Raw genomic sequence first — 23,856 nt, 5'->3', positions numbered from 1 at the left:
TTGTGCAGGTACGAGAACGTTTTGTTGGTGACAGTGCTTTTGACCAAATTACAGTGGAATCGGAAAGGATTCGCCTGTTCAAGGAATTTATGCTGTCCATTGAGGTTTGACCATGACTTCCTATGTGCATATCTGTCTGTCTCTTTTTTGAGTTTTAGAACTAATGCATGAACATTGTGAAGGATGTATTTCTTCAAACACTCATAAGAAAAGGTTCAGCTTCTTAGATTTTCTTTTCTCCTAATGTTTTATTGAGTCACGGTGATCAAGAAAAAGACTCCTAGGCCACTTTTACATGGCAGTATTGGGTCAGTGTATTTGTATGGCAAAACCAAGAATGAAAGTTGCAGAAAAAAAAAATGACAATGGAATGATTTGCACCTCTTCTGTATTTTGGGCCCACTTCCAGCTTTTGGCTTCCAGATGCTGATGCAAAATATTGACTAAAATATTGCCATGTAATGGTGGCCTTAGGCTTCATGCACATGGCAGTATTATGGCTCCGTTGTGTACAGAGCTGTGATACGGCTTCCATAGAGGTGCATGGAAGAATATCTCTGTACATACAGCACCTTTTGGGAGCCGTACGGCAATGCATTCTCCATGCGTATGAGCCCTAATAAAGATCTATTCTCATAGACCAGTGATCCCCAATGAGTGGCTCAGGATCCCCATGTAGCTTGCAACCCCCAGTTGTGTGTCTCACAATGGAAGCCCTGTGTTATGACAATGCACACTGGCTACAATTGAATTGATAATATTAAATATCATCTTACTTTTCATCTTGTGATGTTTTTTTTGCAGAATGAGTGTCCACATCATCATTTCAAGGGCAAGAAACACTCAAAAAAATCCAAAAAGCACCACCGGAAACGTTCTCAGTCACCCAGCCCTGCGGATTGGGGGAGGAAGAAGGCTTTGGACATCTCTACATGGGATACCGCAGGAATAGTGGAGAAAGTAAGCTTGTATGAGTTAAATATTGTGTACTGCAGATATATGTTTGAACTTGCCAACAAGTAGGTTGAACACTATCGGGGGCATTTATTAAGGGCCATTTCACACTAGTGTTTTTGCTTTTCCTCTAGCTGTTCTGTCATAGGAGCAGCAAAACAGAAAGACATTGTTTCAGTTTTCCTCCCCATAGGGATGCATTGAAAATGACAACCTTCAGTTTCAATCCAGCTCTTAAAGCGACCCTTCAGGCCTGCAGAAACAAAGATGGCCACGCCGGCTTCTCTGACTACCTGATGCCCACTGTACATTAGTACAGTCAAACCTCTAGTTTCGTTGGTAATCCGTCCGAAAGCAATCAGCTAAACCAATGAAACTACAGGTAATTATTTCTATAGGAATCAATGCAGATCCAATTAATTCGTTCTAGACATTCCAAAAAACACACCAAACCACATTTTTGTACAGCTGTACAACGTTCCCATTCATTTCAATGAGGCTGTTAACACAAGCGTTTTCGGCCCTGCGTCGCTCATTGAAATGAATGGGCAGCGGTTTCAACGCTGCCAAAAACGTGGCACAACTTGGTTACACATTTACACACCCTAGCTACACTGCCTGAGAGAAAAAAAATTAATATACTCACCTAGCAGGTTCTGTCGGTGTACCGGGGTCCACTCTCCGGAGCTCTATGCAGGCTTGTCAAGCCAGTAGAGCATCTTGCTAGTGACGGGGGATTGAAATCCCCCACCTCCAGCAAGAGATTGCTCTGATTGGCTGAGCCAGCTGAGTAACAGCCCACTCAGCCAATCACAGCCAGCGCTGGATGCTCCAATCACAGTCATTCATCCATAAGTGGCTGTGATTGGAGCAATCCATGAATGGCTGTGACGTCAGCAGCGAGGTCATGTGGGCCGGCGGCTGCTAGCGTAACTAGAAGCAAGCGACAAAAAAAGAGGCAAGATTCTGCACTGACGAATCGGCGAAACTGGAAACCGGCGGAAGACGAAGGCGATGAAAGTAGAGGTACGACTGTATGCATCATTAGTCTTAAGACACTACATGCTGCTTCGATTGACTAGTGCTGTCCACAGGAGCGGTGCTGGCCAGTCAGAGTAGCATGTAATGTCTACCGATGCATGCTAGTGTGCATCAGATAGTCAGAGAAGCTGTTTGGCCATCTTTGTTTCTCCAGGCCTAGAGCATCACTTAATAGTAAATGACTCAAGCATCACAGGCTCTGCCACCATCACTATGGCGAGCTCACCTTTCCAAGAAGGACAAAACATTGCAAATTATAATGCGTCTGTGGTGTGCCATAATTTAAAACCTTTTTACATCATAATTGGGGCCTACAGCCCTTAGTAATTTCCCACCTTCCCCATATTGATGAAGTACTTGCATCACGTGGCTCATTTATTCAATATTTCAAAGTGAGCAAGAAGAAAAGTGTCGGGAAAAACAATGCCAGGTGTGATCTGTCTACAGCAAATCCATAAAGAAACATAAGCCTTGCTCATGCCATGGGGAAGAGACCATGCCCAGTCCAGTGTGTTTAAAGATGTTGTGTAATCACTAAATGACTTATTATATAAATCACATTTTTGTGTTAAAGATATTTTTTAAGAGCTTTTCGTGATTTTATTTTTTTTTGTCACAATCCGTATGTAACAAAAAAAACAATCCTAAAGTTCAGCATTTTTCAGACGGACAACAGAGCCCAATACTAGTGTTATACTTCCTGATCTGTAGAGAAAGCTTTGCCGCTGTCATCTCACTAACATCACAGGCAGGATTACACTGCGAGGTGACACCTATATGTAGATCACACAGAATCCACCATTCAGAATAGGAGATCAGCTGTGACTATCTACTCCCCCTCGATGCAATATGACCCCTGCACAGGTAACAGAGCAGGTCTAGTACAGTCTCCATACAAGTCAATGGGTCCCCTGCTGTCCATGGTGTGAATGGCCCATGAAGCTGCTGTAAAGCATCTCTCCAAATGCTGTTAAATGCAGCTCAGGAAAGATGGCCGTCCGCATAGTCACGTATAGACAGCAGAATAAAACATTCTACAAATGGAAAATAAAAACCAGATTAGAAAAATGGAAAATGTTGCTCTATCTGCCTTTAATTAATAAAAAATAATGTGCTGATAAAGTCCCTTTAATAGTGTTTTAACCTGTGTAACACTGGGAAGAATGACTGCCACAAGCAATTTACATAATACACATGTGTGATAAACTCTGCATACTAATAGCAACACTAATTTTCTTGCATATCAGGTAATATAAAAACATACAGATATAGATACCAAGAACTGTAGATTTGGTGTTAACAGGGGCAAACAAAATCATATTTGCCCTGTTTAGAAATTGGTTCTTGGTCTAGACAATCTACTCTCTTATACCTTATTTGAGTATGTTGAGCTATTAGCTTATTACCCTCTTATCAGGACCCTTCTAGTAAGGTGCGTTTACATGGAACGATTACACTAGTCAACAAATTGTAACTTTTTTTCTGTTTTGGGTTTCCAAATAGGTTGATTTACCTAATTTCGGGGGCTGAATTCAGTGGAAGAATCAGATTCCATAACGTCACATTTCCGAGATACAGAGACAATAATATAGTATACACAAATATTGACTGGTTTAAATTTGAACAATTCTCTCATTTTTATGAACAATAACACTAGTCAACAGCATTTTTGTTTCTGGTGTGTGATACATGACCTCCATTCTTATGGATTTTTGGGTGTAGAATCTGAATTTGCCTTTGGAAATGATGTATAGAGGAGAGAGAGTATTCAAAAAAATCTAGAAAATGTTGAACAGTGGGCATTGACTAACAGAATGGTATTTAACAAGGAGAAATGCAAAGTCCTACATCTGGGCAAGAAAAAGGAAAAAAGCACATACAGAATAGGAGGAATTGGGCTAAGCAGCACATGTGAAAAAGACGGGTATACTAATAGATCATAGACTGAACATGAGTCAACAATGTGATGCAGCAGACAAAAAGGCAAACACAATTCTGGGATGTATTAGGAGAAGCATAGAATCTAGATCACGTGAGGTCATTATCCTCCTCTACCTTTCTTAGTCAGACCTCATCTGGAATACTGTGTCCAGTTTTGGGCACCCCACTTTAAAAAAGACATAGACAAACTGGAGCAAGTTCAGAGAAGAGTTACCAAGATGGTGAGCGGTCTGCAAATCATGTCCTATGAGTAACGGTTGAAGGATCTGGGAATGTTTAGCTTGCAATAAAGAAGGCTGCAGAGGGATCAGCCCTATTCCCATTTGTACAAGGAAAAACTAGAAGCAATGGGATGAAACTGAAAGGGAGGAGACACAGATTAGATATTAGAAAAAACTTTGAGGGTGATCTGTGAGTGGAACAGGTTACCTCGGGAGGTGGTGACTTCTTCAATGGAAGTGTTCAAACAAAGGCTGGACAGACATCTGTCTAGGATGATTTAGTGATACTGCACTGAGCGGGTGATTGGATCCGATGACCCTGGAGGTCCTTTCCAACTCTGCAATTTTATGATTCCATGTATCGCGTAAGGTTTTTACTTAATTTAGTCTTTTTCTGTTTTTTATAAGAATTTTTTGTGTTGGTGCTCTTCTCCTTTTCTGGTGAATTATGTGTATAAAATTAAATCAGTGACTATGCTAAACTCTTTATTTATATGTAATACACAGTGGATGAAGTTCTAAAAGAACTACAGAACACTGTAGTTGTGCAGGAAGGGTACCGGCATTAGCCTATAGAGGTACTGCAGTTTAATGTGTGCTGTAACCTGCACAAAGCACTTCTATTCATTGTTACCTCAGCGTATCCATATTTTTGAGTTTCCATTACCTCAGTTTGTGTTTATCTGTGTTTTTGCATTTCCGGTGTGAGCTAGTGAAACATTCTGACATTTCAGAGTTATAGTTAGTACTATGGCATCTGGTAAACGTTGTTTTGTAAACCACCCCGACAACTTTTGCTAAGTGTGTGGAAAATTTACTTCAAAAACCAATTACTGATTTAGTTTGGAAGGCTTATAAATAGAGATGAGCGAGCATACTCGCTAAGGACAATTACTCGATCGAGCATTGTCCTTAGCGAGTATCTCCCCGCTCGGCAGAGAAGGTTCGGGTGCTGGCGCGGGTGAGAGGTGAGTTGCGGCCATGAGCAGGGGGGAGAGAGGGAGAGAGATCTGCCCTCCGTTCCTCCCCGCTCTCCCCCACCGCCGGCAGCCGAATCTTTGCTCCTGAGCGGACAGGTACTCGCTAAGGGCAATGCTCGCTCATCTCTACTTATAGACTGTATTTTGATTATGCTCTCGGGGATCAGGATAAAAACTTTGCACCTCATATGGCTTGCATAACTTGCACAACTACTCTAACAGAATGAATGAACGGAAAGCGCCGAGCCATGCTGTTTGCTGTTCCAATGGTCTGGTGTGAGCCAGCTAGTCATGTGGATTGTTATGTTTGCCTCACAAATATTGCGGGAGATTCCAGTAAGACCAGACATAAAATAAGAGATGCAGATGTGTCTTCAGTCCATGAACCTCTGCCTCATGGGGAAGGCTTGCCTATGCCTGTCCATAACTTGCAAACCACTGCATCAGGCCTATCAGACGAAAGCTAATCAGAAGATGCCAATCTGTAGGAGAGTACAACCCTGAATCGCATGACAGATTACCTCGCCTCATAGAACACAAGGAACTTAACGATTTGGTCCATGATTTACAACTTTCTAAACAGGGAGCTAAACTATTGGGTTCCACATTGAAACAATGGAACTTTGTAACTGAAGGGGCAAAGATTTCAACCTGTAGATCAAGAAGTAGCCGTTTATCCGAGCATTTTGAAGTACAGGATTCAATGTGTGTGTATGTATATATATATTTATATATATATACCCCTGAATGGTTGGATGATGGAGCCAGGTGTTCAGCATAACCCACAGGAACGGCGACTATTTATTGATACTAGTACAGGGTGGAGCGTGGTAATTTGCTAATTTGGGAGTGAAATAAAAAAATAATGAACTTGTAAAAACTTTATTTTATATTTTATTTACATTGAACAGTAGTGGAATTTACAAATTATTTGGTTTTAAATATTGTATCTGGCAAATGTTGACCTTCGCTATCCACACACTGCTGCATACGTTTTCTGAAGTTCTCATGCACTCTTTCAAGCATGTCGACTGGTATTCTGGCAATCTCAGCGTCAATATTGTTCCTTAGGTCTTCCAGGGTGTTGGGACGGTTGCAATACAGATGTTCGTCGTGTAACATAATCCCGTGCTGACAATTGTTGGACCACGCACATTTTATACGGGTGAAAATTCAGTTCACTATGAAGAATCCGGTGGAGAGAACGTCTTGAAATGCCAAGAGCAAGTGCTTGCTTCCGAGCAGAGCGTTTCGGAGATTGCAATACTGCTGCTCTAACTCGTTCGATGTTCGTAGCGAAGGTCAACATTTGCCAGATACAATATTTAAAACCAAATAATTTGTAAATTCCACTACTGTTCAATGTAAATAAAATATAAAATAAAGTTTTTACAAGTTCATTATTTTTTTATTTCACTCCCAAATTAGCAAATTACCGCGCTCCACCCTGTACAACCAGCTTAAAAGCACTGCTATTGCATAATAGCAACAAACCCCCGTCACTGCCTTTGGCCTATGCAGTGGACATGAGAGAAACATATGAAAGCATGGCTTTGATACTGGAGGCATGAAGAATACTCCATTGGTTGAGTAAAGTCATTTTGCCTCCGCTTCATATCAAGTTGCGTCTGATGAAGAATTTCATAAAAGCTCTTGATAAAGGAGGTCAGACATTCAATCATTTAAAAATTTTTTACCCAAATTGAGCAATAGAAAGCTAAAAATGGCATATTTGTTGGGCCACAAAGCAGAAAATTCTTGAAAGATCCAACCTTTGATACTAAACTCACAAATCACAAATTAACCGCTTGGTCTTCTTTCAAAGTGATTCTGTACGGCTTTTTGGGCAACAGAAAAGTTAAATTCAGGTAAGAGCCCATTTTTTCACTTTCAGTTTTAATCTTCCATATCAGCTGCTTCAGAACGGCTTCTGTTTCTGCAAGCAGAGTTGGGTCATCCGCATAACGGAGATTGTTGATGTTTCTGCCACCTATTCTCACCCCGGTTTCCAATTCATCTCGGTCCATTTTCTGCAAAATGACTTCCGCATATAGGTTAAAAAAGAAGGGTGAGAGCATGCAGCCCTGTCAGGCGCCTTTACCAATCACAAACCAATCTGTATCCCCATACTGTCATCACACAGTGGCTTCTTGATTGGTATAGAGTGATTTTATCAGCTTGACTAGATGTGCCGATACGCCCAGCTCTTGTATGGCCTGCCATAGCTTGTCATGGTCGACGCAGTCAAAGGCCTTGATGTAGTCGATGAAGCACTTGTAGATATTCTTTTGGTATTCTCAAGCTTTTTCCATGGTCCATCGCAGGTTTGCAATATGGTCGCGGGTGCCACGTCCTCGCTGGAATCCTGCCTGCACATCAGCGAGTTCCGCTTCGACTACTGATCTGTCTTTCCTGTATAATTTTGTGAAGGATCTTGCTTGCATGCGGAATGAGGACTATTGTTCGGTAGTTGGAAAAATGCTGGGAGTTGCCTTTCTTTGGTAGAGGGATGAAGACAGACCTTTTCCAGTCCTCTGGCCATTGTGTGGATGCCCATACTGCCTGGCACAGCACTGTGATGACTTTCACTGGTACTGGCAGCAATAGCTCTGCCGGTATATTATCTCTGCCTGGTGCTTTAGTTTTGGCTAGTTGTTTCATTGCCATAAGCCCTTCTGACTCCATATTGGAGGCTCCAAGTCCACAGGCTCCACCTCATGCAATGGTCCAGGTATGTGGTTTTAAATACCGATCGTTAAATTGTTCTCATTCACTAGTACAGTGAACGATTTGACAAACGCACGATGGTATATACAGGCTGCACGAACGAACTGCGACATCCTTCGCACGTGTGAACGATAAATCGCTCCATTAGCCAAAGTCAAGCAGGCGTTAAGTTCTTGTGAACTGTTTATCTCTATTGAAATCAGTGGAAACCAAGTGACGTAAGTGAGCGCAGGGTAACACAAGGGTCTGACCAAATGTAGCGAGGGGAGATCAGGAGAATAAGAAAAATTAAAGTGAAGTTAAAACGTAATGAGCTGAAAAGAATGTATTTCATATAGCGGTTCCGGCGGTGATGCAAGTAATTTACCCTACTAGATTTGCCAACACATCTGTTAGTAATCCTGTTGCTTTGTCTTAGACAAGAATTGACCTATCACCAGCTTTAGCTGCTGTCTAAAAGTATTATAGAAGCTCACAGAGATTGGAGTTACATAAATAGATATGCCAGCTGAACTCTTAACAACCTAGTTAGCCAAACGTATCCAGCCTTCAGTGCCGGGGATTTATTATACGGGTATAATGGAAGGGTTTGTTAGGGAAACATAGAGGGGCTAATTTACTGCTGAAAAATTGACCGTTTTCTGGTGCAAATTACACGGAAAAACTGTCAAATATGTTTTGAACCACATTTGCTATGTGTTTTAGACACTTTGGGACATTTTGTTTTGTTGTAGCTAACAGAAGGGTCTGCATTTTCTAATAATTGGGTTTGGCGCCAAACATTTAGTGCAAGTTTTGGTGTAAACTAAGCCAACTAAGAGGTGATCTACACTTAGACTAGACACTTGAAATCTAACAGTTTTATCATTCAGCAATGCTACTGTGATAAATCTGGCATATTTTAAGACGTCTAGGCTTAATGTGTTTGTACACGAGACAACCTGTCGGGTGCAAATGCCCGGCAGGTCATCTCAGTGGTCGCAGATGCCCGACACGTCATCTCAGTGGTCGCAGATGCCCGGCAGGTCATCTCAGCGGTCGCAGATGCCCAGCAGGTCATCTCAGCGGTCGCAGGTGCCCGGCAGGTCATCTCAGCGGTCGCAGATGCCCGGCAGGTCATCTCAGCGGTCGCAGATGCCCGGCAGGTCATCTCAGTGGTCGCAGATGCCCGACAGGTCATCTCAGTAATCGCAGATGCCCGACAGGTCATCTCAGTAATCGCAGAAGCCCGAGAAGTCATCTCAGTGATCGTAGATGCCCGACAGGTTATCTCAATGATCGCAGATGCCCGAGAAGTCATCTCAGTGATCGCAGATGCCCAAGAAGTCATCTCAGTGATCGCAGATGCCCGAGAAGTCATCTCAGTAGTCGCAGATGCCCGAGAAGTCATCTCAGTGGTCGCAGATGTCCGAGAAGTCATCTCAGTGGTCGCAGATGCCCGAGAAGTCATCTCAGTGATCGCAGATGCCCAAGAAGTCATCTCAGTGATCGCAGATGCCCGACAGGTCATCTCAGTGATCGCAGATGCCCGACAGGTCATCTCAGTGATCGCAGATGCCCGACAGGTCATCTCAGTAATCGCAGATGCCCGACAGGTCATCTCAGTGATCACGGATGCCCGACAGGTCATCTCAGTAATTGCAGATGCCCGAGAAGTCATCTCAGTGTATAACAGCCGGGCGCTCCGTGCAGAAAACAGCTGGATGCAGAGAACAAGCGGGGGCACGTTTGAGCGGTCACCTTGCGCTTTAAAACAACACAACAATTATCACTCAAATAATCGTTGTGTCTAAAGCAGCCTTTAGGCTGGGTTGACACAGGGTGGATTTGCCGTGGGATTTCCCTGCGGAATTTCGCTGTGGCAGATCCGCCTGCAGCCGCTAATCCCGGGAGTAGCCAGCCATGCAGACGAGATTTGTAAAAAGTCGCGGCAAAGCCGGCATTAGCCAGCGGTGCGGCGCGAATTCCCGGGACGCAGCATGTCAATTTTTTCATTGCGACCTCACTCACACTCTATGGGAGAGCCGGACGCAACGGAAAAGCATGCAGCGAAGCTCCTCCAAAACCTGCGGCTAAGTGCCGAGAATTTTGAAGCTGCGCTTATCCAGCGGAAATCTCGCGGTTTTTCATTGCAGCAAAACTACAAGATTTCTGCAGCAAATCCGCCCTGTGTGAACCTAGCCCTAATATATTTGTTGTGCTAACTGACATGTAAATGAAAGCAAGTTTTGCAAAGGTTATCTATGTGAATCGTGTTTCACTGCCACAATTTGGAAAAAAAACTTTTGCAGGCAAACCTTTTAGAGACCGAGTGCCTGAACTGCAACCAAAAACCCACTTATTTATTGCAAAGTGCCAACACGTCAGGGGGCGGGGCTTATCACGACGTATGATTATAACCCCCCTCGTTCTAAAAAGGACAGGGCTGTTTGAAAATAGACAGTGGGCAGATTTTGACTGCCTTTTGGATGCGGAAATGCTGTAGACTTTGCCACAGAAATTTCCGCTGAGAACATTCTACAGCATTTCCATCACGTGTAAAAATACCCCAGCGGTAATTGTGACCCCCACGGCGACTCAAGCGGTAATAGTGACCCCCACAGCAGCCCCAGTGGTAATAGTGACCCCCCCCCCACAGCGGCCCCAGTGGTAATAGTCATACCCCTCCCCCCCCCCACAGTGGCCCAAGCAGTAATAGTGACCCCCCACAGCGGCCCCAGCAGTAATAGTGACCCCACACAGTCCCCCCAATGGTAATAGTGACCCCCATAGCGTCTCCAGCAGTAATAGTGACCCCCATAGCGGCTCCAGAGGTAATAGTGACCCCCCACAGCAGCCCCAGTGGTAATAGTGACCCCCCACAGCGGCCCCAGCGATAATAGTGACCACCCACAGTCCCCCCAATGGTAATAGTGACCCCCATAGCGGCCCCAGCAGTAATAGTGACCCCCATAGCGGCTCCAGAGGTAATAGTGACCCCCCACAGCAGCCCCAGTGGTAATAGTGACCCTCCACAGCGGCCCCAGCGATAATAGTGACCCCCCACAGCGGCCCCAGCGATAATAGTGACCACCCACAGCGGCCCCAGCAGTAATAGTGACCCCCCACAGCAGCCCCAGCGGTAATAGTGACCCCCCACAGCAGCCCCAGCGGTAATAGTGACCCCCATAACAGCCCCAGCGGTAATAGTGACCCCATAGCAGCACCAGCGGTAATACTGTCCCCATAGCAGCCCCAGTGGTAAAAGTGACCTCCCACAGCGGCCCCAGTGGTAATAGTGACCCCCCCACAGAGACTTTGCAGAATGTTCTCAGTGGAAATTTCCGTGGCAGCTTTCCGCCACGTGTAAAAATACCCCAGCGGTAATAGTGACCCCCCCACGGCGGCTCCAATGGTAATAGTGACCCCCACAGCGGCCCCAGTGGTAATAGTGACCCCCCACAGTGGCCTCAACGGTAATAGTGACCCCCATAACAGCCCCAGCGGTAATAGTGACCCCATAGCAGCCCCAGCGGTAATAGTGACCCCATAGCAGCCCCAGTGGTAAAAGTGACCCCCCACAGCGGCCCCAGTGGTAATAGTGACCCCCCCACAGAGACTTTGCCACAGAAATTTCCACTAAGAACATTCTGCAGCATTTCCGCCACGTGTAAAAATACCCCAGCGGTAATAGTGACCCCCCACGGTGGCTCCAATGGTAATAGTGACCCCCACAGCGGCCCCAGCGGTTATAGTGACCCCCACAGCGGCCCCAGTGGTAATAGTGGCCCCCCCACACAGTGGCCCCAGTGGTAATAGTGCCCCCCCCCCCCACAGCGACCCCAGCAGTAGTAGTGACCCCACACAGTGCCCTCAGCAGTAATAGTGACCCCACCCCCCACAGCAGCCCTAGCGGTAATAGTGCCCCCCATAGCAGCCCCAGTGGTAATAGTGACCCCCCACAGTGGTCCTAGCAGTAATAGTGACTCCACACAGCGGCCCCAGCGGTAATAGTGACCCCCATAACAGCCCCAGTGGTAATAGTGACCCCGCACAGCAGCCCTAGCGGTAATAGTGAACCCCGTAGCAGCCCCAGCGGTAATAGTGACCCCCGTAGCAGCCCAGTGGTAATAGTGACCCCCGTAGCAGCCCCAGTGGTAATAGTGACCCCCATAGCGGCCCCAGCGGTAATAGTGACATTCCACAGCGGCCCCAGCAGTAATAGTGACATCCAACAGTGGCCCCAGTAGTAATAGTGACACCTCACAGCGGCCCCAATAGTAACAATGACATCCCTCAGTGGCCCCAGTAATAATAGTGACATCCCACAGCGGCCCCCAGTAGTATTAGTGACATCCCACAGCAGCGCCCAGTAGTAATAGTGACATCCCACAGTGTCCCCAGTAGTAATAGTGATATCCCACAGCGGCCCCCACTAGTAATAGAGCCCCCCTGAGACCCATATACTTACCCCCTCCTCCTCGTGGAAGCGCTGCTGCTCCTCTGCGGCCCTAGTAGTAATAGTGACATCCCACAGTGGTCCCAGTAGTAATAATTACATCCCAGAGCGGCCCCCAGTAGTAATAGTGACATTCCACAGCGGCCCCAGTAGTAATAGAGCCCCCCCCTGAGACCCATATACTTACCTCCTCCTCATGGAGGCACCGCTGCTCCTCTGCTGCTGACGCTGATTCCAGGTGCACACTGTGACGTCAGTGTGTGCTGCTGGATGCCTCTTCCCACTGCTCTCGCAGAATCTAAGAGGAGACGTCAGGGGAGGGGGTAGGAGGATCCCGGGTGCACACTAACGGCACAGTATGCACCGGGATCAGTGCCGCTGAGTGAATACAGGCAGGTGAGCTGCAGCACCCCTGCCGGTATTCACTAATGTAGTAAGCAGTGCATGTCAGCAGAGAGGGCTCTGCGTGCCGCCTCTGGCCATAGGTTCGCCACCACTCCACTAGGACCTATTTCATATACAGTCAGGATCATAGTGTAAATACAGTTCAGTTCAGTTCGATGACCATGACAATTTAACACTTGTATCATGGCTTCTGAACAGTGAGTGATTGTCCCTGTTGACTTACTATAAGGTGCATTGGGGTTTTTGTCATAGCACTACTGGCTGTTCTGTTCTTGCTTTAGAAATTAACAGAAACCTCCGGCGGGGACTCATAGCGCAAGTCTGACCAGCCTAAACTGGCAATTGCTATTGACAATTAGTACTAGAGCATTTAACTAACTCCTTGATAGCATCTTTCTAAAACTTCCTGTTAAGTTACACTTTTCTGTATTCTTCCTCTTATTTTTTTAAGATGTCGGAAACGGAAGAGGAAAATCACCAACATCGAACACAAAAAAGAAAAAAACGAAACCATTCAGAGTCCGGCTCTGAAGTCTCATCATCAGGTGACTCAGGTATAGTAAGTACTTGCGTCACGTCCTTGGATGCGATACGTGATATCAGTGAGTTATTTGCTTTGTCTTTATCATCTGCCCAGAACATAGTTCCAGGAAATCCAAGAGGCAGAAAAAGAAGAATAAGAAAAAGAGACACAAGTCGGTGAGTGTGAACAGAGGTACCCCGTAGTGTTCGGCAACCTAAGAGAAGTCAACAATGAAACGTAGTTTGTTTTTTAGAACAGTCCTGAGAGTGAGGAGGAGAAGGAAAAAGAGAGGAGTATAAAGCGGGAACGAGATCAAGATAACGAACAGATAAAAGAAAGAGCGAAAGACCGAGACCACGACCAAGAGGCGGAGCCTGCAGACTGTCGCCGCAGATCACTAAAGCAGACCTCACGGAAAGAGAAAGTGAGTGTTTTTAGCGGGCAAAGCACACAAAATCTACAATGTAAAGCAAAAATAGCAAAAACAATCTCTTCAGACATTTGGAAACACGCCTTAAAAATGTAACATCGGGAAGAAATGGTCAAATGTCCTGATGCTTTGGGATGGACGTGTTTATTGGACTTAAAAACAAGCTGTGATTTTCAAAAGCTATCAATTTTTAATTTTTCCCTTGACATGGCCGTATGAAGGCTTGTTTTTTGAATGGAGAGTTTTTATTGACACCATTTTTGGGGCACATATAATGTATTGTAACATTTTTGTTAATTCTTTTTTGGAGGGCAATGAAAGAAAACACATCAATTCTGCCATTGTGGGCTTTTTTTTTTTTTTTAACGGCGTTATTTATGCAGCATAAATGACATGATACTTTTTTTTCCCTGCAGGTTGGTACAATTATGACAATCTCAAAAGTATCTATTTTTTTTTCCAGTTTTCCACTTTTGCACAATAAAAACCCTTTTTTGAAAAATGTTTTTTTGCATTGCTGCATTTAAAGTCCCGTAACTTTTTAAAATGTTTTTGTTCAACGGAGCTCTGTGAGGGCTTGTTTTTTTTTGCGTTAGGAGTAGGGATGAGCGAGTATACTCGCTAAGGCACTACTCGCTCGAGTAATGTGCCTTAGCCGAGTATCTCCCTGCTCGTCCCGAAAGATTCGGGTGCCGCCGCGGGGCGGGGAGCTGCGGCGGAGGAACGGAGGGGAGATCTCTCTCTCCCTCTCTCCCGCCCGCTCTGCCCCGCAACTCACCTGTCAGCTGCGGCGGCCCCCGAATCTTTCGGGACGAGCAGGGAGATACTCGGCTAAGGCACATTACTCGAGCGAGTAGTGCCTTAGCAAGTATACTCGCTCATCCCTAGTTAGGAGCTGTAGTTTTTATTGGTACTATTTGGGGGTTATTTATGGCTTCCTTGAGCACTTTTATTGCACTGTTTTTGGGAAGCAAAATGAACAAAAAAAGAATTTAGGCTGCTTTTTTTGTTTTTTAAACATTTACCGTGCAACATTAAAACGGTGGTAAATTCAGTTAATAGGAGGGTGTCTTTTAAATTAATGATGTCCAGTCTATATAAGGCCTCACAGCTCACAATGCATATGCATATCATTTGTAGTGTGCTCTCCGATCTTCGCTGTTGCAGTGGGAGGCTGTCTGTCTTCGGTTTATCGGACCACAGCTTCAGTGCCACCACTGTGTTTACTCCTTGTGTGGCGCAGAGTGTTAAGGCAGCAGAAATGCAGTTCTAAGCTCTCACTCATGACTGAAGGTTGTAAATCCAATCCCCGCGTGATTCAGGTAGCCGGCTCAAGGTTGACTCAGCCTTCCATTCTTTCGAGCACCCAACTTGGTGGGGGGCAATAAATAAAAAAATTACCTGAAAGCGCTGCAGATAAGATTTTTCTTTTGACAGGATGTCTCAGGCTGCAGCAGCCAATCTTATATCTCAGTGGTTGACCTGCTGAGGTTTGTGATTGGCGGTAGCAGGCTGACTCAGATCTAGCCGGGTGAATGGAGAGGTGGCTCTGATGCTCTTGGGGATGCAGGATGGGAACATATGGGCTCTTTTGTAATTTGTTTTTAACATGCGCAGCACAAAAAAAAATATTTTTTTTTTTCTTTCTGAAAACCCCCTTTAACCCTTTCCAATCCACTGTCTGACATCTGAAGACATTATGATTTAAGGCTGTACAGCTCTGATGTTGGAAGACGTCCGTCGGGGTTCTCTTACTGTATATTGCCAGCCTCTCTGCTGTCGGAGCCTATCCAACGTGTCACCTCATGCAGTACTGGATTTAGCCAGCATATAGCGCTGCTGTATAACAGCAGAAAAAGAGTAAGCCCCCTAGGAAAACCAGGATACAAATTGGATCGGAAAGGGTTAATGACATTTATCAATGCATCTAAAATGAAGACAAAGGAACTTTTACATTAGATCTCGATTAAAAAAAATGTCCTACCCTTTTGTGTCTATAGCTCCGGCGCAGATAGTTGAACATATACAGCATGGCGCACATTTTATTCTTGCGGGGTCCCTCGGAGTTGACAGTGTAATCAACCATGCTTTTCGATACCGCTAAATCTATATTAAGTTATGTTAAAAGAGATTGTTTTGCTGTTAAATGTAACAGCCTAAGTTAAGGAGGCATCAAGAGGACACGGGTGTCACAACAGGGAGGATTTGAGATGTGGAATGTAGTGATCCCATATAAATAAGAGGGTGTATATATGTTTGTACTTACATTTACATCAACAGTAAAGTCAACCTGAAGTGCCTCATACATTCTTCACTTTTGCCCCTTTTTGCTTTGTGCATCTGCATCCCACGTGTCCAGTTATTTAATGTCGTCCAACTTTCTGTATTTCATTGCTGTCTATGTTTCAGACAGGCTGGGACACTTCAGAAAGCGAGCTCAGCGAAGGAGAACTGGAGAAGAGGCGACGATGTTTACTCCAGCAGCTGGATGATGATCAGTAGATAGATTTGGCTTTCACACACTGGAGTGCTGCTATGATCATACATTTCAACTGGTTGAGCTGGTGGGTTTGGTTCTATGTATGTGTTCACTCTTCGGAGGTCTTGTACAAGAGAGAGTTAGAATATATACGGGGTGCTTGCCCTTGGCCACCACTCAAAGACTTTCCCAAATCTGATTGGTTGCCATAAGCAGCATTACCGTTCCCCATGTTCAGTGGAATTGTCTAGAATGACAAAAACATGGCAGCATTCTTTAAGAAACAGCGCCATTCTTGTACATGGGTTATGTCAGGTACTGCAGCTCATTCAGTTTAATGCAGTACCAGACACAGGCCCCTAAGACAAGAGTGTTGCTGTTTTTGGAGAACTCGGCCTCGTTTTCCAATCCTAGTCAATTACAATTCTGTTCTGCAAAACATCAGCGACTGTGAGGCTGTTACACAACTAGTCAAATGTCACTGTACAGTCCCCGATAATTGTCAGGCTGACAATATGTTGTATAGTGAAAAATATTTATTAAAAAAGCCAAAGAAATCCCATTCTCGTGGTTTTTATGGTGCGCAGTCTATGGATGAACCGTATATACTTTTGTGTAGGATACATTCATAGGGCTCATTCACACAGGTGGATGCAGGTTTTGGGCCATGAATACACTGCTTTTTTTTTTTTTATTTCAACCAAGAATGTTAGTTTTTCATTAAAAAAAAAATGAATGAAGATTTCTAACATTTTGCATTGACATAAGTATTTAGACCCTTTGGTGTGACCGTTGAGATTTGGCCCTGGGAGCCTGCAATTTCTCTTAATCATGCTTAAGAGGGTTCCATGCCTTGGATAATTCAGTTCATAGGAGGGTGTCTTTTAAATTAATGATGTCCAGTCTATATAAGGCCTCACAGCTCACAATGCATATCAGAGCCAAAACCAAGTCATGAGGAGGAAAGACCTGCCTGTAGAGCTCAGAGACAGAATTGTGTGGAGGCGCAGATCTGGAGAAGGCTACAGAAACAATTTCTGCTGCACTGAAAGTTCCCAAAAACCCAGCGGCCTCCATAATACTTATATGGAAGAAGTTTGGAACAAGCAGAACTCTTTCCAGAGCTGCCGACCCACCAAACTAAATAATTGGGAGAGAAAGGCTGTGGGGAGAGCGGTGACCAAGAACCCAATAGTCACTGTGACTGAGTGCCAAAGATACTGTATGCAGATGGGAGAAACTTCCAGAAGGTCAACCATCGCTGTAGCCTCCACCAATCTGGGCGTTATGGCAGAGTGGCCAGAGAGAAGCCTCTACGCAGTAAAAGACACATGAAAGCCCGCCTGGAGTTTACAAAAAGCAACGAAAGAAACAAGATTCTCCGGTCTGATGAAACCAAGATTAAACATTTTGGCTTCTATTCTAACTGTGTGTCTGGAGGAAACCAGGCGCCGCTCATCGCCTGCCCAATACCATCCCTACACTGAAGCCTGGTGGTGGCAGCCTCATGCTGTGGGGTGATTTTCAGCGGCTGGGACAGGGAGACCGGTCAGGGTTGATGGAAAGCAGAATGGAGCAAAGTACAGAGATATTCTTAATGTAAACCTGATCCAGAGAGCAAGAGCCCTCAGACTGGGCGGAAGGTTCCCCTTCCAGCAAGACAATGAACCCTAAGCAGCCAGAGCACTGACTAGAACCCAAACAACTCTGAAGAGACCTAAAAATGGTTGGCCACAGACAGTCCCCATCCAAATGGAGAGAATCTGCAGAGAAGAATGGCAGGAAATCCCCAAATCCAGATGTGTAAACCTTGTGGCATCATACCAAGAAGACTGCAGGCTGTGTAATCCCTGCCAAAGGTACTTCAACTAAGCACTGAGTACAGGGTGTGACTGCTTGTGTCAATGCGAAATGTTAGTTTTTCATTTTTAAAAAATGTACAAAGATTTATAACATTTTGTTCTCAATTTGTCACTATGGGGTATCAAGTGTAGAAGGATGGCGAAAACGTGATTTAAAAAAAAAATAAATAAAATTAAAATTGCACAAGGCCACCGCAACATAATGTAAAAAAAAAATGAAAAGATCTGAATCCTTTCTGTATTCACTGTATGTCTTATATTACATATTAGGGATCATTGAAGAATCATCCTCATGATGGTTCAGAAAAGTGTTGAAAACTGCAAATATCCAGTAAGAAGTTTAACATCCAAGAAACAAAACAAACCCCACCAGCGCTCAGGGGGGTGATGTAACGAAATATACAGGAGATACATGTGAAGTAGAAGCGAGAACTTATTAAAGCGGTGGTAAAGCATAACAACCCCCATTCTCTCCCCCCATCCCCCTTCCCCCACAGTCAAACATATGAAGATCGATCACTTTCGGGTCAAGGGATGTTAATTAAAAGCCGTGGAGACCACCAAAGTTGTGCCATAAATTTAATGTGATACCCTGGAAGTAGTAACAAACTGTATGGGTTTTAGGGAACTTCATGCAAAGTGCCCCTTTATCAGGCAGAAATACAAGGAGACTTGGGATATTTAGTTGCTGATGAATAAGAAATGTTACGATTTGCTTTCTTATAACTGGGTACTTTGTCAGCTAACCAATTTCTAGCTGCATTTTAGTGGTCGACCACCAGAGAGCGCTGTGTGTCAAACTGTAACTGATCCTGCAGAGAAAGCAGGAGATTCTTCTAAAACTTTTTGTTGATGGGAAATCAAAGACAGTGGCTTTGTGTCCAGCCCGTCTCTCCTTACAGCTGGAAGGGCAGAGAAAGATCACAGTTGTTCATTTACTCTGATTATGTCGGATTTCTACCAAGCAGTAATATCACTATAAGTAACACGAACATCATGTAGCGCTGCAGCTTCCAGTGTTGTCACTTTAGTACTACTGTATTAGCTACCATTAAAATCTACTTTAAAGGGAACTTGTCATGGCAGAATGGTAGCTTGTGACACCCCCGGTCTGAAAGTGGATTGCAAACAGCAGGGCTACAGCAAAATGGGGAAGACCGCCTGAAAATCAGAACTTAAAAAAAAAACAAAAAAAACACAAAACCTGTTGTATTTTCAAAAAATTGTTGAAAACTCAGGTATGTTTTAAAATGACTTCTCAAATGGGCAAGAGTAAACAACGGGCTTATTTCCTATTGTAAATTTGACAGTTTTCTGGCACAAATTTCCAAATTTATTATGCGTTTTAGAGATTATTGGACACACTTTTGTTTCTTCATAAAAAAGGAATGGCGCCTGCATTACGGCAAATTGCACCAAAATGTTGGCACAGTTTTTGGTATTAACTAAACTAATTGAAAAGGTGATCGAAACAGACTACAGTTTTTAAAAACTTGACAGATTTATGATTTAGCACATTTTAAGTTTACACTGTCTAACTTTTAGACAGCATTAATAAATAAGCCCCAATGTGCAGCCTCAGCGCCATATACAGAAGTATGACAGGAGCAGAAGGGGGAGACCACCCCTGTCATATTTGTAATGAGCAGTAGGGTGTGGACAGACAACTTCCCGTTTATCAATGAATCCACTTCCTGTATGCTGTGTAACACTCCAGCCCATTCAATCCTTTCCCAAAGCCTGATCCACATTGGAGCAACTGGTACCTTCTGCAGTCGGGGCATTGTGGCTGATACTTGCATCATCTTCTCTTTGGAAGACTCCACATAAACTGACTGGGAAAAAAATCCCTCCCTTCTGTATGATTGTAACATTGGTATAAGTGATTACAGTATCAGAGCAAAAGGATCATTTATTGTGGAGAACCGACCCCTTGTAGGGAGGCTCTAGTACCCTGTTGTACCGCCTCTAGCTTAGATACAAGATGTGATACAGGCGGGCATGGAGGCTCTAGTACCCTGTTGTACCGCCGCTAGCTTGGATACAAGATGTGATACGGGTGGGCATGGAGGCTCTAGTACCCTGTTGTACCGCCGCTAGCTTGGATACAAGATGTGATACGGGTGGGCATGGAGGCTCTAGTACCCTGTTGTACTGCCTCTAGCTTGGATACAAGATGTGATACGGGTGGGCATGGAGGCTCTAGTACCCTGTTGTACTGCCGCTAGCTTGGATACAAGATGTGATACGGGTGGGCATGGAGGCTCTAGTACCCTGTTGTACTGCCTCTAGCTTGGATACAAGATGTGATACGGGTGGGCATGGAGGCTCTAGTACCCTGTTGTACTGCCTCTAGCTTGGATACAAGATGTGATACGGGTAAGCATGTAGGTTCTAGTACCCTGTTCTACTGCCTCTAGCAGAACATGCAATGGGCGCCGTGATACTAAATGTCCTTCCGGCAAGCGCTGGAAAATGGTTTGGACAAATACAGGGGCGCCACCTGTCTCTGGATGGTAGTCAACAAAACAGTTGGAGCCGCTTGTGAAACGATCAGCCTATCCTCTCTGTTGAGGGCGTCCTGAGCCCAGTCGTACTGTGTGCCCTCATGTATCCACTGGTCCTCCTAACAGTCTGGTCAGAACAGCCCTGGTGATGGCAATTCATCGCTACAACCATCCAGCTTCTCACATCCCAATAATGCGCCCCTCTCAGACTCTGGTAATGGGGTGACATCTCTTCTCTGCGTCGTATAGACATCTAGTGGCCAACAAGCTCTACACCAGCAGAAGAGGTCACTACACACAAGGGGCCTCCGAGAGGCTTTTAAAGGCCGGGGGGGGGGGGGGGGGGGGGGGGGTAGAAACCGCGTTTAGAGTTTCAGGTGGGAAGACCGTTCATCCAATCACCAGCACTATCATTTGTATATCTGCCTGAGATGTAACTGCATGTCCAGTTTTACAGTAAAATGATAACTCATTCTAGGGGCGGGTTCTCTTTTTCAAAGTGTATGTATATTTTGTTTTTATTACATCACGACAATCTATTAAAACATACAGCAGATAACTAGTTTAGATTATGCCACATCTTGCAGTATTTTTCATTTTGATCTTTGGGCTCTGTTCACATCTGTGTTGTGCCCTCTGTTTATAATGCAGTGCTGGATCTATGAAGGTGTGGGGGCTATGTCATGATGTCCCACTTTGCTATATGATATGATATATGATATATGATATGAGCACGGCCTTAAGGTGCCCATACAGACTAAAATTGATTTCAACCAAAACAATCATTCTTTGTGTGACATTTAAAGGGCCACTCCGGCAAAACACTTTTTTTCATGTGTTTTTTCATGCCTGCACCCCCCAACCTTTCCCTCACCTGAGTGCCTTTCATACAGTGGAGGTCTCCTCTGGGTATTGCAGCCACTTCCATTGAGTGCAGTCCCCTGTCTAATGCTTATCATCCACTATCTTGATGGTGAAAATTTTGCTTTCACTTTCATATCAGCCCCATTAAGCATCAGCACATCGTTAGCTACACGTTTTACCGGTTCTGCTTGCTGGGGGACGGTTTGTCATTACCTTCTTTATTCACCAAATTAAGCTAGAGACTATGTATACAGTCAGGAAGACGAGCTGTGATCTCCTCTGTTATAACGGTGTGATCAGTAATGGTGGCAGGAGTGTCTTTGTCCTCCTCTAAGCAGTTTCTCTGGTAGGGTCCATATAATAACATCACATAGACCAAGAAACTGACCTCATAACCCCGAGTAAATCTGAGCTGGTCAAACTTAAGATCACATGACCATCTGAGGAAGAAGAGGCCAGTAGTTTGAGCTAGTATTAGTTGTTCCTTTCTATCTGACTTATATGGAGTTATTCAAAAAAGGAGCAGATTTGGGGATTTAATTACAAACTACAAAAGACAAATCCACAATCCGCACATCACTGAGAAGAGGAGAGATCAAAGTTTGTGATATACCAGCAAGTTCCACTTTTTGTCACACCGCAGTGCTGTTTCTGGTTATTTACAGGAAAACGGCGACACCACAGGAGAAATAGATTTGTGTGCCAGAGTTTGCTAAGTGTGAATCCATTGTTCAAGTGCAACGTGAATTCCGGCATCGATTCCAAGAACAGCCTCCTCGTCACAAGCGAATTTACAAGTGGCGCAGGTGGCAGAAAATGGAACTTACTGGTATGTCAAAAGAAAAAAAAAAAACCTTAGAACCTTCCTCTTTTCAGTGATGTGTGGATTGTGCACCTGTCTTTTGTAGTTCGTAATTAAATCCCCAAATCAATCCCTTTTTAATAACTTTTTATATACTGGGTTGACAGTTACATTAAAAAATAGAGAGGCCATTTAACAGCCAACGATTGTGTCAGCTGACCGGCAACAGTCAGTCTAGAAACAAGTCGTCCACAATTAAAAGATTTGTTTGCTCGGCCAAAACCTCTTCCATGCGCAAACTTTCCTTGATAGAACATTCCCAGATAGATCCTTTGTCTTTCAATCGTTGTCTTGAACAAGTATGGCCTGTTTGATCGTCTGTGGCTGCCAATATAGACTAAGGGCTCGTTTACATTGAATGATAATTGTTCAGATTCTCATTGGATGGCGGGAATCTGAACAACAATCATTTAGTGTAATTGCGGGAGCGACTGAACGACAAACAAAACTTTTTATGCTATTCAGCTTCCTCAGGCATAAAAATCAAATGACGATCAGCCGGTCTAAACAGGCAGTTGTTAATCTATGAATGACTGCCTGTTTACTGTGAATGGAGGTGGGAGGCCAGTGCACTCCGCCTCCATTCACTGAATAATCTTCGCTGTGGTATAAAAAAATTTAAAAAAAGCACAAGAGCGACTATCGCTGGGATGATTGTAGGGTGCTGAAGCTCCTGAAAATAGTCCTATGTAAAAGAGCCCTAAGATGTGTATGGCTGCATCGGCACAATGAACTAGAAGATCATCGATTCAGTGGTTGGTCAAAATACCAACCTACTATCTAGTGCTTTGTAGTGTAAGCAACTGATGACTTCTCTTGCCAGACAGATTTGTGTAGAAGATGATGCAGATCAAGGACCACGGAGACGCACAATAGGGCTCTGCACATTTATTGCCAACAGAATAAAACACAATAACATAAGAGAGCGCTAAATACTTTCCTGAAATCTGACCATAAGTAAAAGGAAAAATGACCTGTAAGAGACAAGTACTGGCATCTAACATACTGTACAAGATTAATACACTGAGAAAAGGCACTGGAGCCTCTCCATCGCCAGAGCGTGGGCACCAGGATGCCACCGGCTTCTAGCCATGGAGGAGGCTGGGAATGTATTACATGCACAACAGTTACAGTTTAATACCATGGAATGATTACAATACAGACTGGATGAGAAATAGCTAGGAGTTTGATGCTGACCTCTACGACTTGGCCACGAGTCACAATTGACCCGCCGACTTCTGAAATAGTATTTTAAAAAGAGGTTTTCTGAAACAGGTTCCTTATGATAACAGTATATAGGGAGAGATCTGTGACAAGGCCACCCTAGAAGCTGGTAGATTGTCTCGATGGACCATAAGGTGCAAGTCTACATGGCTTCTACCTCCATCACAGAAGAAAAGCTCGATCACCATTTTTAATCCAGTCAGCTAGGTTTTGGTCCCTAAATTAACCTTCTGGGTGTCGGATAAGAGTATATGTAAGGAGAGCGCTGGGAATATTTCCGCGGTTCTCACTTTATATATCTTGACATGTATGACACATACCCGCTAAAAGCTTGACAAAAACATACCTAGGTACAGCAACTAACAGTGGAAGCCCTTTCAATATGACAAAATATTTAC

At 44.4% G+C, this 23,856-nt stretch overlaps 1 protein-coding gene across 5 annotated transcripts in view; it reads left to right on the top strand.

Annotated features, from left to right (window-relative positions):
• PRPF40B (pre-mRNA processing factor 40 homolog B) overlaps positions 1–16,683 on the top strand; it is a 97,361-nt gene extending 80,678 nt beyond the window's left edge. For 3 of the 5 annotated variants that reach the window (XM_066585914.1, XM_066585921.1, XM_066585902.1), the window contains 6 exons: positions 9–104; positions 805–960; positions 13,159–13,261; positions 13,345–13,406; positions 13,484–13,654; positions 16,070–16,683. In XM_066585914.1, the coding sequence (XP_066442011.1) occupies positions 9–104; positions 805–960; positions 13,159–13,261; positions 13,345–13,406; positions 13,484–13,654; positions 16,070–16,162 (681 nt within the window). In that variant the 3' untranslated portion in view covers positions 16,163–16,683. Of the gene's footprint in view, positions 1–8; positions 105–804; positions 961–13,158; positions 13,262–13,344; positions 13,407–13,483; positions 13,655–16,069 lie in introns of those variants that run through there. The other 2 variants (XM_066585909.1, XM_066585927.1) reach the window with 2 other exon arrangements.
• Positions 16,684–23,856: the final 7,173 nt, after the last annotated feature.

The sequence above is a fragment of the Eleutherodactylus coqui genome, chromosome 1, assembly GCF_035609145.1.
Source record: "Eleutherodactylus coqui strain aEleCoq1 chromosome 1, aEleCoq1.hap1, whole genome shotgun sequence".
Taxonomy (NCBI): Eukaryota; Metazoa; Chordata; class Amphibia; order Anura; family Eleutherodactylidae; genus Eleutherodactylus; species Eleutherodactylus coqui.
Note: the sequence above shows the minus strand (reverse complement) of the source record. Positions and strands in the feature narration are given on the sequence as shown.